The following is a 12,839-nucleotide window of genomic DNA, read 5'->3' on the forward strand; positions in this document are numbered from 1 at the left end:
CTGGGTATTACTAATTACTATTTATTTTATATTAAAAAAAACTTTAAAATTCTCAAATTCTTCAATCTTCAAATTGATTCTGTTTCAATGTTTCAGCAAAACTGATCGCGTAGGTGGTTAAGGAAGTGGTAATGATAGTACTGGCAACTACGCGAAAAATGTTGAGTGGCACGCCGGCGCAAAGTGCTAAACTATCATGGCGACCGTTGTTTTGTTTTGGAAATTGGTGAATTTCAGAGGGCGAAAAGTGGTGGAAAACGGCATTTAGGTTGTTGCAACGGTTTAGGTAGGCAACGAAAAGTTGTCTGATTGAGCTTTCAAAAATTCTTCATCAGCCATTTTCCACATAAAACAACATTTACATAATCACACTACTGGACCATAGATAAAGACAAGTACTGGACTACGGCAGGCCGGCGTGTCTTGTGACGTCGGACTAATCACATGGTGTTTCAGCATGACGTCAATCTGATCAGATTTGAAAGCCCATTTAATAGCAAAATAATTTTTTCCGGATTTATTTTTCTTGCAGTGTATTTATATGCAACAAAACTTGTATTCTAGTGTGTTTTTAATTAAAAAAAAAATAATGCAAAGAGCCTATTGTCAATTGATTTCTCCGACTATTGGAGCGTATCGGCCGCAATAGAAATTGAATTTTTTCGGGCAAATCTCCGGGTATTTTCAAGAAAGAAAAATCCCCCTATTGATTGGCCCCAACTCCCCGCCTCGACATTGATGACCTACTTGAAACTTCACGGCAGAAACAAAGCCACCCCTCCTCAACAACACGCCAGCGACGACATGGCCCCGAAGAATTCCCTTATATTCCCCAGTATATAGATATATTGTTGTTGATTCCCGGGGCTTAATTCCATGTGGAGTGTTCCGGAAGGTCGCCAATTCCCCCGAAAACTTCGGATAATGCCGATTAAAACGCGAGAGAATTTCAGGCCACCTACCAAAAACAATATGATCGGGAGACCCAAAGGGACTGTTTAGCGGCAACATGGTGCTGCAGGATTCGATAGTTTAGAGGCACCAAAATTTCATTTTCAGTATACATCTTTTATATTGGACTATTGTCCAAGGTGCAACTGTTTACCATCAAGAGCAAATAGACAACAAGCTTGACCATAAGACATCATTAGGAGAAAATGATACGCTATATTGGCAATTCTGATTGCTGCTCAACTATCACCGGCTGAATTGAACGACTGCTGGTTGTTGCCGGAGTTGGTGTGCGACGAGCTTTAGCTAACTTGCAGCCGAAAGTTTCAATTAATTTGACGCTTTGCGACTCAACTTTCGCATAACTGAGGCTTCCAGGGGGCCAGCTGCGGTCCTCGTCTAGCAACTGGTAACGAGCCTGTAGACTTAAATTAAATTTGACGTGGGAATCTGACAACAGCTACTTGCTCGAATATGACTGAACTAGCAGTGGTTTTGACATACCGTTGATGGGAATGTGAAAGTGACTATTAAATTTCGTTCAGGCGGTGACATCAGTGTCGTGACATCTAATTCCGTGACAGTTTTCGACATTCATGATCCTAGGTGTTCACACATACTAACGCCGATATACATAGTTAAGCAGCACCGATTCGCCGTAATGTCGCCGACATAAATGAACCCAGAAACATTGTTGCCAAGGTTTAGGTAAAGAAAGTCGCATAGTCACACACAAAATAGCGCCAAAATCGCCCAACGTTGACGAAGACTTTGTGGTGCTTTTTTGGCACATATCGCAATTTCAACATTTGAGACGCATTTTAGCACATTTGATCGCCTAATATGCGATTTGTCACTCAACTTGGCAGCACTGGCAGAAAAATATTCGTTGGCCGAGATAAAAATATTATCATAATCGTTCGTTCGCCGATCTTACGTATGCTCAATTCGGTGTTTTTTGGTGAAATGTTGGAGCTGGTCTTACCCATCTCCGACAACTCGCCAAGTAAATACTTTTACTTACTTTTTGGGCTATATGTGTTTTAGTATAAGTTAATTAATATAAGTGTTAAGAACATTTTAGGCTATTAAATATGGATCGATATCTCGAAATATTGTATACTGTTCATCGAGATATTTTGGATGCAAAATTGAATATTAAAAAAAACAAAAAATTATGTTTAATACATTTTATCTATCTATCTATCTTTTGAATTGCCGCCGTTGTTTCGCTGGCGACTCGCTTTTCGCTATGCCGACATATGTTATCGGCGAATCGCTGGGATCTACAATGCATACGGGCGTAACACATAGTATCGCGACAGACAGTAGCGGACGTGTTAGAAGAAGTAATTATTTTAAAATTAAGGCGAAAATAAAAAAAAAACGGGTATGGATGAGACAGTGAATTAGGCGTACAAACAAACTAGGGGCATCAAAAATCACCTTTTCTAAGTTAACAATTTCTAGAAGCGCTTCTTCTGCTTGTTCACGTTTTTGTCTATCCTTATAATGGGCGATTTATACGATACGATTTATCCCATAGACATGGATATGATTGGTCATATTCCCGAAATGTAATCAAATCAAAAGAGATTGATAACCTTAAAGAAATGTCACCGAGACTTTGAATATAAAACTAACTAGTTTTAAGTTAGTTTTATATTCAAAGCACGGAGACATCGGGAGTGTCAGGATGTCACGGCAGTAATGCCATACTAGGTAACTTTTCCCTAGTTCTAAGGATTTTTTTCAAGCAAAAGAAAAAATAGATTTGTTATAATTGTCTAGGGATTTTTAAGAGTTTTCGTTTATCTGCATAAAAATTGAATTCTGGCAAGAAAATATTAATATATCGGACTACATAAGGCTAACAAGTAGAAAAGAACCACACATTTTTAAAAGTAATCTCAATTAGTTAAGAGTCTCCTTTAAGGTCTTTTTAATTTACGGGAAATAATCTTTACTGGGATGCAAAAAGCGATTGACCTGCACTGAGTGTGTTTTCGCAACTGCCCCATCTACACATAAACTTTGTCAAATACCTATTTAAATTAAAGCTTGAATTAAAAAAAATAAATCAGAAGAATACAAATTGAAGCTCAATTATGAATTCCATTTTTTACAATTTCGTAATATACCGTTTCCAATATAATTTTTTGTTTTCCTTTTCATTTTTTATAAAACATTTTTATTTATAATTTTATTGAAATTCTAGGAAAAACCGGATTTTTTTACCGATCTGGCATTACTGTGTCGCGGTTCGCAAGTTTAAGAGTCCAAACCCTCCCAGGTGTCTAAAATTATAACTATAAGTTAACTAGTAATTTGAGACTTGTTTTGTTTACATTGGTGTTTACATCTAATTGTGATTTGCTTTCTTTTAATCTAATCAATTTTTGCAAGCTTTTCATTTTTGTTTTTTGCTTCATTCATATTCATTTTTGTTACGATTTCAACTCTCATATTTCGCTTGTTTATTAATTCCATTAGATAAACAAGTCTGACAAGTCCCAACTGACACTCGGCTACGCCTAATTTGAAGTTTGGCAGCGCCCCCATCGGTAGTTGATCGCGCGAATAACAAACCATTTTGAAATGTGTCACGACACCATGACATTGAGACATTCGGGTGTTCAGACAATGACATTGTTGTGCAATTCACGTCACGACATTGGATGTCAGTACATTAATGTCACCGTGTGAACGAGCTTTAAGTCAGTTTGCGTTATGGTGGGAAATCGCCGAAAAATAGTCGGCAAAGTTTGTGTGTGCCAAGTATGTTGCCGCTTTTGCAAAATGCATCTGATTTAAAAACTGCAAGCTATTCGATAGTTTCTCTGTTTTTTGGATGATAGTTCAAAGTGCCGTTTTCTCCATTCGCTCCCTATCCCTGGATCATCGCCACTAACAGATTCTCTCGAGCATCGTTTAAGCCTGACCCTCGCCGGCTCATGAATATTTAACAATTTATTCCTGGATAAGCATAATGCTTTATAAATTTCACAGTCCATGAACGTGTTCCACTACCCGATCTCACATTTAATTAGGACGAAACGCGCAAACACACGTAACACAGTCGCGCGTTACAAATTAGGGCAGTTTTAGTGTGGTTTTTTATGGGGGAGGGTGCTGTTGCATGGTCTTTCGGGGACTGGATTTGGGAACTGCAGCTTTCCCAATCACCTCGAAGTGGGTATTTTTAGCCAAGGCCTGATTAATATGCAATGAGCAGATTGTATTTCCATGCATGTAAATGCAGGCAAACCGCATCGATCGCTTATTAAAAGCGCTTTTTATATGCTCCTTAATTAAGTATTAATCATGCGATATTTTATGACGACTGATACACGGAGGCCCATATACCTACATATACAAAACGACACTGTTGCCCGTTTTCCAGGGTTTTCTTGCTACAAACATACTCTTACCATTATGAAAATCTGTGAGCTTGTGAGTCCTTACAGCATGCTCTCACCCATCCAAGCGGTTCCAGCATTGCTAGCAGGACGCACAGTCACTCCACAGCCACTTTCGCGACATCTGCCCGTAAAAGTCACGCGACAAGCTCAATGGTCAATGTGGCCCAACACCCTGTAGCTCCATATCGGCATCAGATTGAGAAAGTCCCGAAGGAGCGCCGGTATATTCGAGCGCCTGTCCCGCAAGGAATGGGCTTCGGGAGGGCGAGCAGGACGTTTCGGCTACGGGCTCAGTCCTGCGCCCTGGACGGGAGCACGTGTGCGTGGCTTTGGAAGCCCCGAGGTCGGCTGGGCCGACGGAAGAAACGGGGGTCAGCCTTTATTACGGCCGCCAAACTCCTGGAGCATTTCCTTACCAGACAAGGGTGCGGACGAGCCGCATTTGGTCCGCTTTTTATTCAAATCAGCCCTACATTACCGGTTTTTATGGGCCACATGAGAAAACCCCGCGGTTGAAGGCAAAACTATACTATTAAGGATGGCTAATTATCTTGATCTACTCCTTTCGGTTTTCGATCACACAAGTCCCTTCACATTGCAGCCCATGTAGCATTTTTGGTCTAGATGACGTCCAAATGACGACATTCGTCTTATATTAGTCCATGGACTAATAAGTTAGACGTCCAACTGACTGTGACGTAAGTCACAGCTTTAGTACGTCTAAATGACCAATCACAATGACGCCTAGCTGACGAATGCAAAAGCGTAAATTAGACGTTAAGTTGAATCATTATACAGAGTGATTTTTTTTCGATGACTAGTACAAGGATCTTCAGAACTAGAGCAGTTACGAAGAAGGTCAACCGGACAAAGAAATGCGGAAAACCGCAATTCCGCCAGAACTTTTACCAAGAGTAAGTGCGGTAAAGCTTAACAATACGATCTGCTGTCACCCACGCACAAGCCCGCACGCACCGTACGCGCAGTCGAAAATTCGATACCGCTCAGCTATATTGCCATCAAAGTAGAAAATCCCAATCAAAACAAACGTTCAATAGAGAATAGAGAGTTATGGTGGGTTTATACACGAGAATAAGGAATAACGCTTAATGATTAAGGCGTATCTTAAAAGATTGTTGTGCGTTAGTCCATAGAGGTGTTTATAAACCGAATAGTGCCTAACGCTTAAGGAATAAGGCTTAAGAAAGCTGCCAACTTTCAACTTTTATCTTATCTGTTAGGCGTTATTCTAATGAGGCATGCGCAGTTTGTAAGATAAATGATTTTCCAATATCCCATGTGACCGCCAAACATCGTATTTACAGTTTGTTATGAGGTTAGAAAACGAAATTATTAAACCAAAACGAACTACAACTTCTTCAGAGGACAAATCCATTTTAATGTACAATATAGGTATATATGAAATAAGCTTTTATTGGTATGTTATCGCGATAATGTTGACACAACCCTATTGTTTCTTAAGCCTATGCTGCAATTTGAGTGGCTGTACATAAAATAATATTGTTCCTTATTCTGCTTTATATACACCCCAAGTGGCGTTATTCCTAATAAAGCGTTCTTTTTATGCCTTAAGCCTTATCCTTATTCTCGGGTATATACCCACCATTAGGGCAGAAAGACCGATTGGGTCGATAGCCTTTTTCTATAGGAAATAAAGATTATTTATATATATATACCCACCATTATTGGACGCTCAATAAGGACATGCAGTAATAAAGCTAGTGGTATTTTGAAACATACGCGCCTGCGCAATTGAGTCAGAAAATAAGGGACCCCTTAATAAGGGTACTGTTCCGTGCTATTTGTGCAGCAATACTGTACGCTTTATTTCTACCTTATACTGGCAATTGACATTTCTAACGTCCGCTTGCAGGTTAAGTCCACAGATCACTAATTTCTGTGGTCGGTGGCCACTGTGGATACTGAAAGCAGTGAATTAGGCATTCCAATAACTATCATTTCGTTAGAGAAATAAGGCAAATGCAGTGTTAAAATAAGGATTAACCTTATTACTGCATTACAGTACTTATAATTTCCAATAACTTTCTAATTGCAATCTAGCAAAATTTGATAAAAGTCTGGTTCAGTTATACTGCAGTTACTGCACCGCACAACGGTACACACACTATAAGTTGCAAGACCGGCCATTGTCCAAAAATTTCCAACTTTAAAACTTAACTTTTAAATTCTGGAGTTTTCAATTTGATGCGTCGTTGGTTAAGGAAGTGGTAATAATAATACTGGCAACTGCGCAAAAAATTTGGACTGACACGCCGGCGCCAAGAGCAAAACCATCATGGCGGTGCCTTTTGATTTGTTTTGGAAATTGGTGAATTTCAGAGGGTGAAAAGTCGTGAAAAACGGCATTTTCTCGAAAAATCTATAGGAAAAATGTTGATGGTTATGATATTTTCTATAAGGTGGACATAGTCTTAAACGGTAACACGGCAGTCCTGATATCAGATTACCTTAGCAAAAATTAAAAATAAATAGCGATTTGGCTTTTGTTGACCATAAGCAACTTCTCGCCTTCCTGAACCCCTATGAAACCCAGACGTATATGAGAGAGATGATAAAGAGAGAGAAAACGGCAACTCGACTAGTCCTTTAAGTCCTTAAATTTCTAATAAATATCAGGTGCTTGTGTCGTTTGAGTCCTTCCAAATTTTCAGTTTTTCTTCCCTTTTTTCAAAAATTTCCTGTATGGTCCATAAATTAAGCTGAAAAACACTCACAAAGTTTGAGAAAAATTACTACTTTCAGGCTAAATTTCGAGTCCCAAAAAAAAAAAACCCAAACTGCGGCAAAGATTTTTAGTTAATAAAATCTGACTAACAGCGCGCTAGATAACCTCAATCAATGGACGACGTTGGAAAAAATGCTCAAACTTTTGCGAAAAACACTGGTGAATTTTTTTTCGCAAAAAGTGCTTAATTTGAAGTGTTCTTTAAGGTAAAAATCGGCGACATTTAGTTGCTCCTCGCATATTTTGCTTATACAACAATAAACAAATAATTAAGAGAAGTATTAAAATATATGATCAGTCAATAACGAAGTAAGTATTCATATATTTATTACTATTTTTTTTTAAAAACAAATAACATTATTAATAGACGGTTGAAAGCCGCCAGCAGCCATTACGGTGTTTTCTTGGTTGCGTGATATCTGGCATACGGACGCAAACCGCGAATGTTTGACAGCGACATTCAATTGTCTGGAACTTTGTGGAAAAACTTATCTGACATTAATTTTGCTAGTTTTTCGGTTTTTCACGCTTTCAAAAGTTATTTCCGTAATCAGAATCAATAAAATGAAATCCAAAGCTTTTGCGTCGATGAATTTGGTAAGATTTGTACTGCATCTTATATACCCTGTTTTTAGCAGGCTTTTGTCGGAATAGTTTTTCATTATGCTTTAGCAATCACCCAAATCCAAGTTAAACATTGAAAACCTATTCAGAATGTTTCGTTGCGTGTTATGTTCTACAAGTATTTAAAATCTACATTTGTTTTAGTTTTTTCGGCTTACAATTTCATATCTTGCGCCATTCTTTATTCCTGCTAGGTTTTCAAGAGGAAAATACGAAACGTACGTTCGAAATTCAAGAGGCGATTTAGAAAACTGACCTCAATCAAAAGCGCAACTTTTTTTGTTTGATTGAATATTGAAGAGCATTGCAGATCTATATTAAATATACAGGGTGTTTAAACTATCGCCTACATGAGTATTTCTTTACCTGAGGTTGTTTCATGCCGAAACGTTCATATAACATCGGTGCGCAAATACACTCACTTGCAAAAGTCTTGCACCCCCCCTGTATTCACTACATACGTTTAATTTATACAAAATTGTTTTATTGGTAAATAAAACATACTTGTTTACAAGTAAACAAACTGATGGAATTGATGATGTTGATGATTCTGTAAAAATTGCACCTTTATATTGATTTCTATTAGGGCTCGGAATCAAACTCGAATAATTCGAGTATTCAAATATTGTGTAGAGGTGCACGCTCTATTACGAATATAAATTTAAGGCAAGTGTGAACTCGACTTCTATTTTATCGTCGTGTGATTGAAAAAGGAAAGTTTCCCTGCATGCGAACGTTCAAGGGCGGATGCAGGGGGGGTCATGGGTGTCATGAGCCCTCCTTGGGCTGGGTTTATAACGACTGACAATATTTTTTCTAATTGCATAGGCAACAAAAGACTGAATTTCTACTACTTGACCCCCCTGACTCAAAAGCTGGATCCGCCCTTGTGAACGTTACCATTCAGAAGATATTTAAATTAAATCGCACATACAAGCTATAAAACCTTCACCATTATGAACTGAACTCTATTACACCATTCGATCTTTAACTTCAAATGATAATCATAGAGCCATCACAAAAAAAGTAGGAAAATTATACAACTCGTCTTCGGGCAGATATATGAGAATTAAATGTATCCATGAGCTAATATCAAGTCAGCTAGAGAACCTTCCAGCTGTAGCTAAACTGTTATGTTTATTGGAACATTGTAATGATGCAGCTTTAAAACATTTTCAAACTTCAATTTGTTTACCATGAGTAATCCGTCGTGTGTAAACTACATAAAAATCCCCTTTTTTTAATTATGTGAGATGTTTTAAGAGATAGTTTTAGCTTTCCTACCATGATATCGCATACATTTTTCAAGTCGCGCTTATGTATTCTTCAGGTTTTAACGAACAGCGATGTAAAAAACTCAGTAAACACTTTCCAACTATCCAAGAAATATGCCAAGAGACTGGTGAAAATCTCGATATTGAACATTATTTACCAGCGAATTGCGATTTCTGAGAAGGAATTTGAGGTGAAGAACTATCAAAACATTCCCTATAGAGTATGTAAACGCAAATCTCAAAATACTTTTATCAGGGTATATTATCATTCGGCTTCCAATGGTATCATTGAAGCTATAGAAAAGGATTATGTAAGTAGTTAACAATCCATAAAGAATTTAAATATTTTGCCAGCCCCTCATAAATTATGACCTTATTAGAGACACTACAGTGTTTCTAAGATTCAGCTGACTCTTAACAATATTTCTCCTTCAAAAATTAAGCATTATGTCGGAGTGCTATATTCTTCTGCGCTTCATTATATTCAAGGAATATAATGCAAAGTAAACATTTCAGCTGAAGGAAATTGCAATGCACATCATCGGAAAAGATAGTGACGAGCTCTTGGAAACTTACAACATAAAAATTAAATACAACAAGCAAGATTCCAAGTCTAATCAGAAAAGTTCAGCAGTAAAAGCCGCAACCATGGAGTACTTTAAAGTTCTGACTGGAATACCAGGGAAGAAGTGGCAAGAAGACAATGTGAAAATGTCTTTCGAGATTTTTTATAACAAAGGTTTGTATGCTCTGAAGCAACCGGAACCTTTTCGTAACCAAAATGGTTATCTGTTATTCAGGCGTTCCAATTGAATATGAGCCTCCTAACTTTGAGCCAACCAAAGAACTGCTGTGTTCTAACCCAAATAACTTAACAAGCTTGGGAAATATTTCCACTGGCTTTCATAAAGTTATTTCGTGGGGCCGCGGCGCAAATGTAAGTTTGTAAATGTAAAGCACTTCTATGGAATAATACGAAACTGCGAATGGGCTTCCGGATGCGCGTATAAATATTGGTTTTGTTTTTCGACGCAGTTTGCCGAAGTTCGAAAACTTACCCATTCTGAAAACAGTTCAGTCCCAGTAAGTAATGCGAAAAACAATTTGTTGGAGGATGATGATAATATGGAAGACATCCCTGAGCTGAAGCGGAAACACAACAGTGAGAAGTTTTCACGCACATAAGTGTTCATTTCAAATTATGCCTCCCAGGTAAAAGGTGCTAACTTGTAATGAAATCTTTTAGATGGTACATGCGGCGAAAATGCGTCAAAAAAACATAAACTGCAGGTCATATCACCTAATAGTGACATAAGTACAAATGGAGGCAAGTTTTGCGTATCAAAATCACACTTTTCTTATCTACTTATACTGTTAAGATATTATGATCAAACCAAAAACCTGGCAATTTTTAGAAATTGATTGGGGAAATATTTCTATCCTGTCCAGTGAAGACACATACTGTCCGTGTAAATGGCGACTGCCTGACAAATATGAAACCATAAAATGCACCAAATGTTTTGGAAAAGTGCATTTAGCATGCCACGGATACATCAGTATCGAAGCTGTTGATAAAACTAAGTTTAGCTGCTATACATGCGTATATTCTAGAACTAACCAGAACAAATTAAACAACATGAATATGTTGATGAAAATGAGGTAAGTTTTAGCTTAACCATTCCATACATCCGTTTTCAGCAGGCATAGTATTTCGTTAAATTGTTACAAAAAAGCTCATTTTATTTTCGGGAAATACTTGATTATCGAAGTCCCAATGGCATCAATGTGCGTTGTCTTACGTAATTTGAAGACAAGTTTACAATGTTTGAATTGTTGTCCCACTCGTAGTTGTCAAGCAAATACAATTCGTGCCTTGTTTTAAATATAATTTTATGGATTAATTTGAAAGTTTGCTTTTTAATAAAACATCTTATTAGCATTACCATAGCTATGACTTCTGACGCGTATATCTTCAGACTGTCTACAGTCAATCTTAAGTCCGTGTCCCATCTGAGTAGGCCTAGGTAACTCAGTGAATTTTTAGGAGTTGGCGCAGTGCTTCGCAAATGGTCTGGTGCGCCAACTCGCACCGGCGCACTAACTCAGTTCCGTTGCTAGGAAAATGTTGATGACTTTTTTTACTTGATTTTAGATTTATTTTAAGGGCCATTTACGATAAATTTTATAAATATTAATTTTAAGTGCAATGTCCACATCGTTTTCGCGGAGATTCGTGCCCTTTAGGGTAGAATGAGTTGGCGATCCAGGAAACGATGTGGACTCCGGTCGGTTTAAATTTATTCATGCCAAAGCTTGAAGATCTGACACATTTCCTAACATTGCCACAATGCAGTTTTAATCTCCCGCACTGGTCAAAGGAATAAGTTGAGAAACTATTGAGAATATTTTAATAATAATGGCATCTTGCTTTAGCTATTTAGGAGGTACACACAAGGTACAAAATAAATTTGATCCAATTTTGCGGTTATCACAATTTTCATATTTAGCATGAGTACAACATTTTTTGTTTATTCCAGAGCAATTCTCTATGGAATTCGACTTGAAAAGTCCATTCCATGTGAAATTCAGTTGGCGACTAAAAATGAAGCTGCGTATATTCTAGAACAACTAGACTCACTTGGAGTTTTTGACTGGTCCTCTTCTTCGTTTATGTAAGTTATCGTTCATTTTTTGCTGCGTATTTAGAATAGACGTACTTAATTTTCACAAAACTCGTATGTTATCTGACTGATACTGGAGCGAGCTATTTTTAAAGGGAGTACCTAATCTGATAATTAATAAGAAAATAGGTTTGGCGAATAAATAACCGGTAGTCCATTTAGAATAATCTACCTTTTCCGTATATTTGTAGTAAACGTTCTCAGAACAGATCAATCGTTGGGGAATTGCGTTTCAATCCTACACATTCTTATATTATTTTTTAGCAAAATCAACGACAAGTCCTTAAGCAGTGCAATCCTCGCAACATTTAATTTTGAAGATTCTCGATACCTTAAGTAAATTTAAAAAAATTGTTTTTGCATTTGTATATCTACATATTTATTACAGTTATTTAATAGTTTCATACGATATACTTAATTGTTATAGTTTCAAAGAGGCAAATATTTTCTTTCCAATGTAATCATTGTCCTCCACTTGTTACTCTCTGATATATTATCTTATGTAGTACTTATATTTGTTCTTTGTTCGTTTTGCGGATTATGTTTAATGAAGAAATTGGTGAAATCAATTAAAGTGAATAACTGATTGTTTATAGTTAAATAATGTGAAAATTTTGAGTTCCTAAATATACGGAAAAGTAAAAAGAAATGTTTCGTTCGTTTTTCTTTCATTGTTGAAGTTATTTAAAATTATATCAAAAAACAAAAATACTTTCTCATGGCACCTTTTTGAGCTCTTCAAGATTTATTTATTAAAACGTTTCGTTTCTTTGGAACGATCATCAACTTGTGTTTTTCATATGCACCCAAAAAAAGTACATAACGTATTAGGAGTATTTATAAGGAAGCTTTTTTAATAGCAACGATTCAACATAGTATGATTTATCAGACTATGAAGGCTTTCACGGACGGTTAAATTACATTTAGGAATGTTTTCCGGGCTTTGAAGCCGTGGTCCATGGGAATTTCTTCCTGACGTTTACGAAATACGACGGGAAATCCAGCAGTTGAGCCCTATATGCCTTGTTCTATGGTTGAACCAGAGACAAGTCTTAGTCGGAAAGCACGGGAGATCACTTCGCCCACTGACTCATCGCCTTTGATAATGTCCACCGCAGTT

The 12,839-nt window shown here is 37.3% G+C and overlaps 1 protein-coding gene across 2 annotated transcripts; it reads left to right on the top strand.

Moving 5' to 3' along the window:
- The first annotated feature begins 3,370 nt into the window (after positions 1-3,370).
- LOC109540767 lies at positions 3,371-12,368 on the top strand. 2 transcript variants are annotated; one of them, XM_048666333.1, is made up of 9 exons: positions 3,371-7,737; positions 9,095-9,349; positions 9,555-9,777; positions 9,839-9,975; positions 10,074-10,200; positions 10,285-10,365; positions 10,454-10,697; positions 11,576-11,710; positions 11,984-12,368. In XM_048666333.1, exons 1-9 carry the CDS (start codon positions 7,705-7,707, stop codon positions 12,057-12,059), a joined length of 1,311 nt encoding a protein of 436 aa, XP_048522290.1. In that variant the 5' UTR covers positions 3,371-7,704; the 3' UTR covers positions 12,060-12,368. The 2 variants fall into 2 exon arrangements, with proteins under 2 accessions (XP_048522290.1, XP_019764780.2); XM_019909221.2 differs by lacking the exon at positions 3,371-7,737 and having other exon boundaries at positions 8,633-9,349.
- Positions 12,369-12,839: the final 471 nt, after the last annotated feature.

The sequence above is a fragment of the Dendroctonus ponderosae genome, unplaced genomic scaffold (genome assembly GCF_020466585.1).
Source record: "Dendroctonus ponderosae isolate FM_Combo_2020 unplaced genomic scaffold, Dpon_F_20191213v2 Dpon_F_20191213_496, whole genome shotgun sequence".
NCBI classification, from domain to species: domain Eukaryota; kingdom Metazoa; phylum Arthropoda; class Insecta; order Coleoptera; family Curculionidae; genus Dendroctonus; species Dendroctonus ponderosae.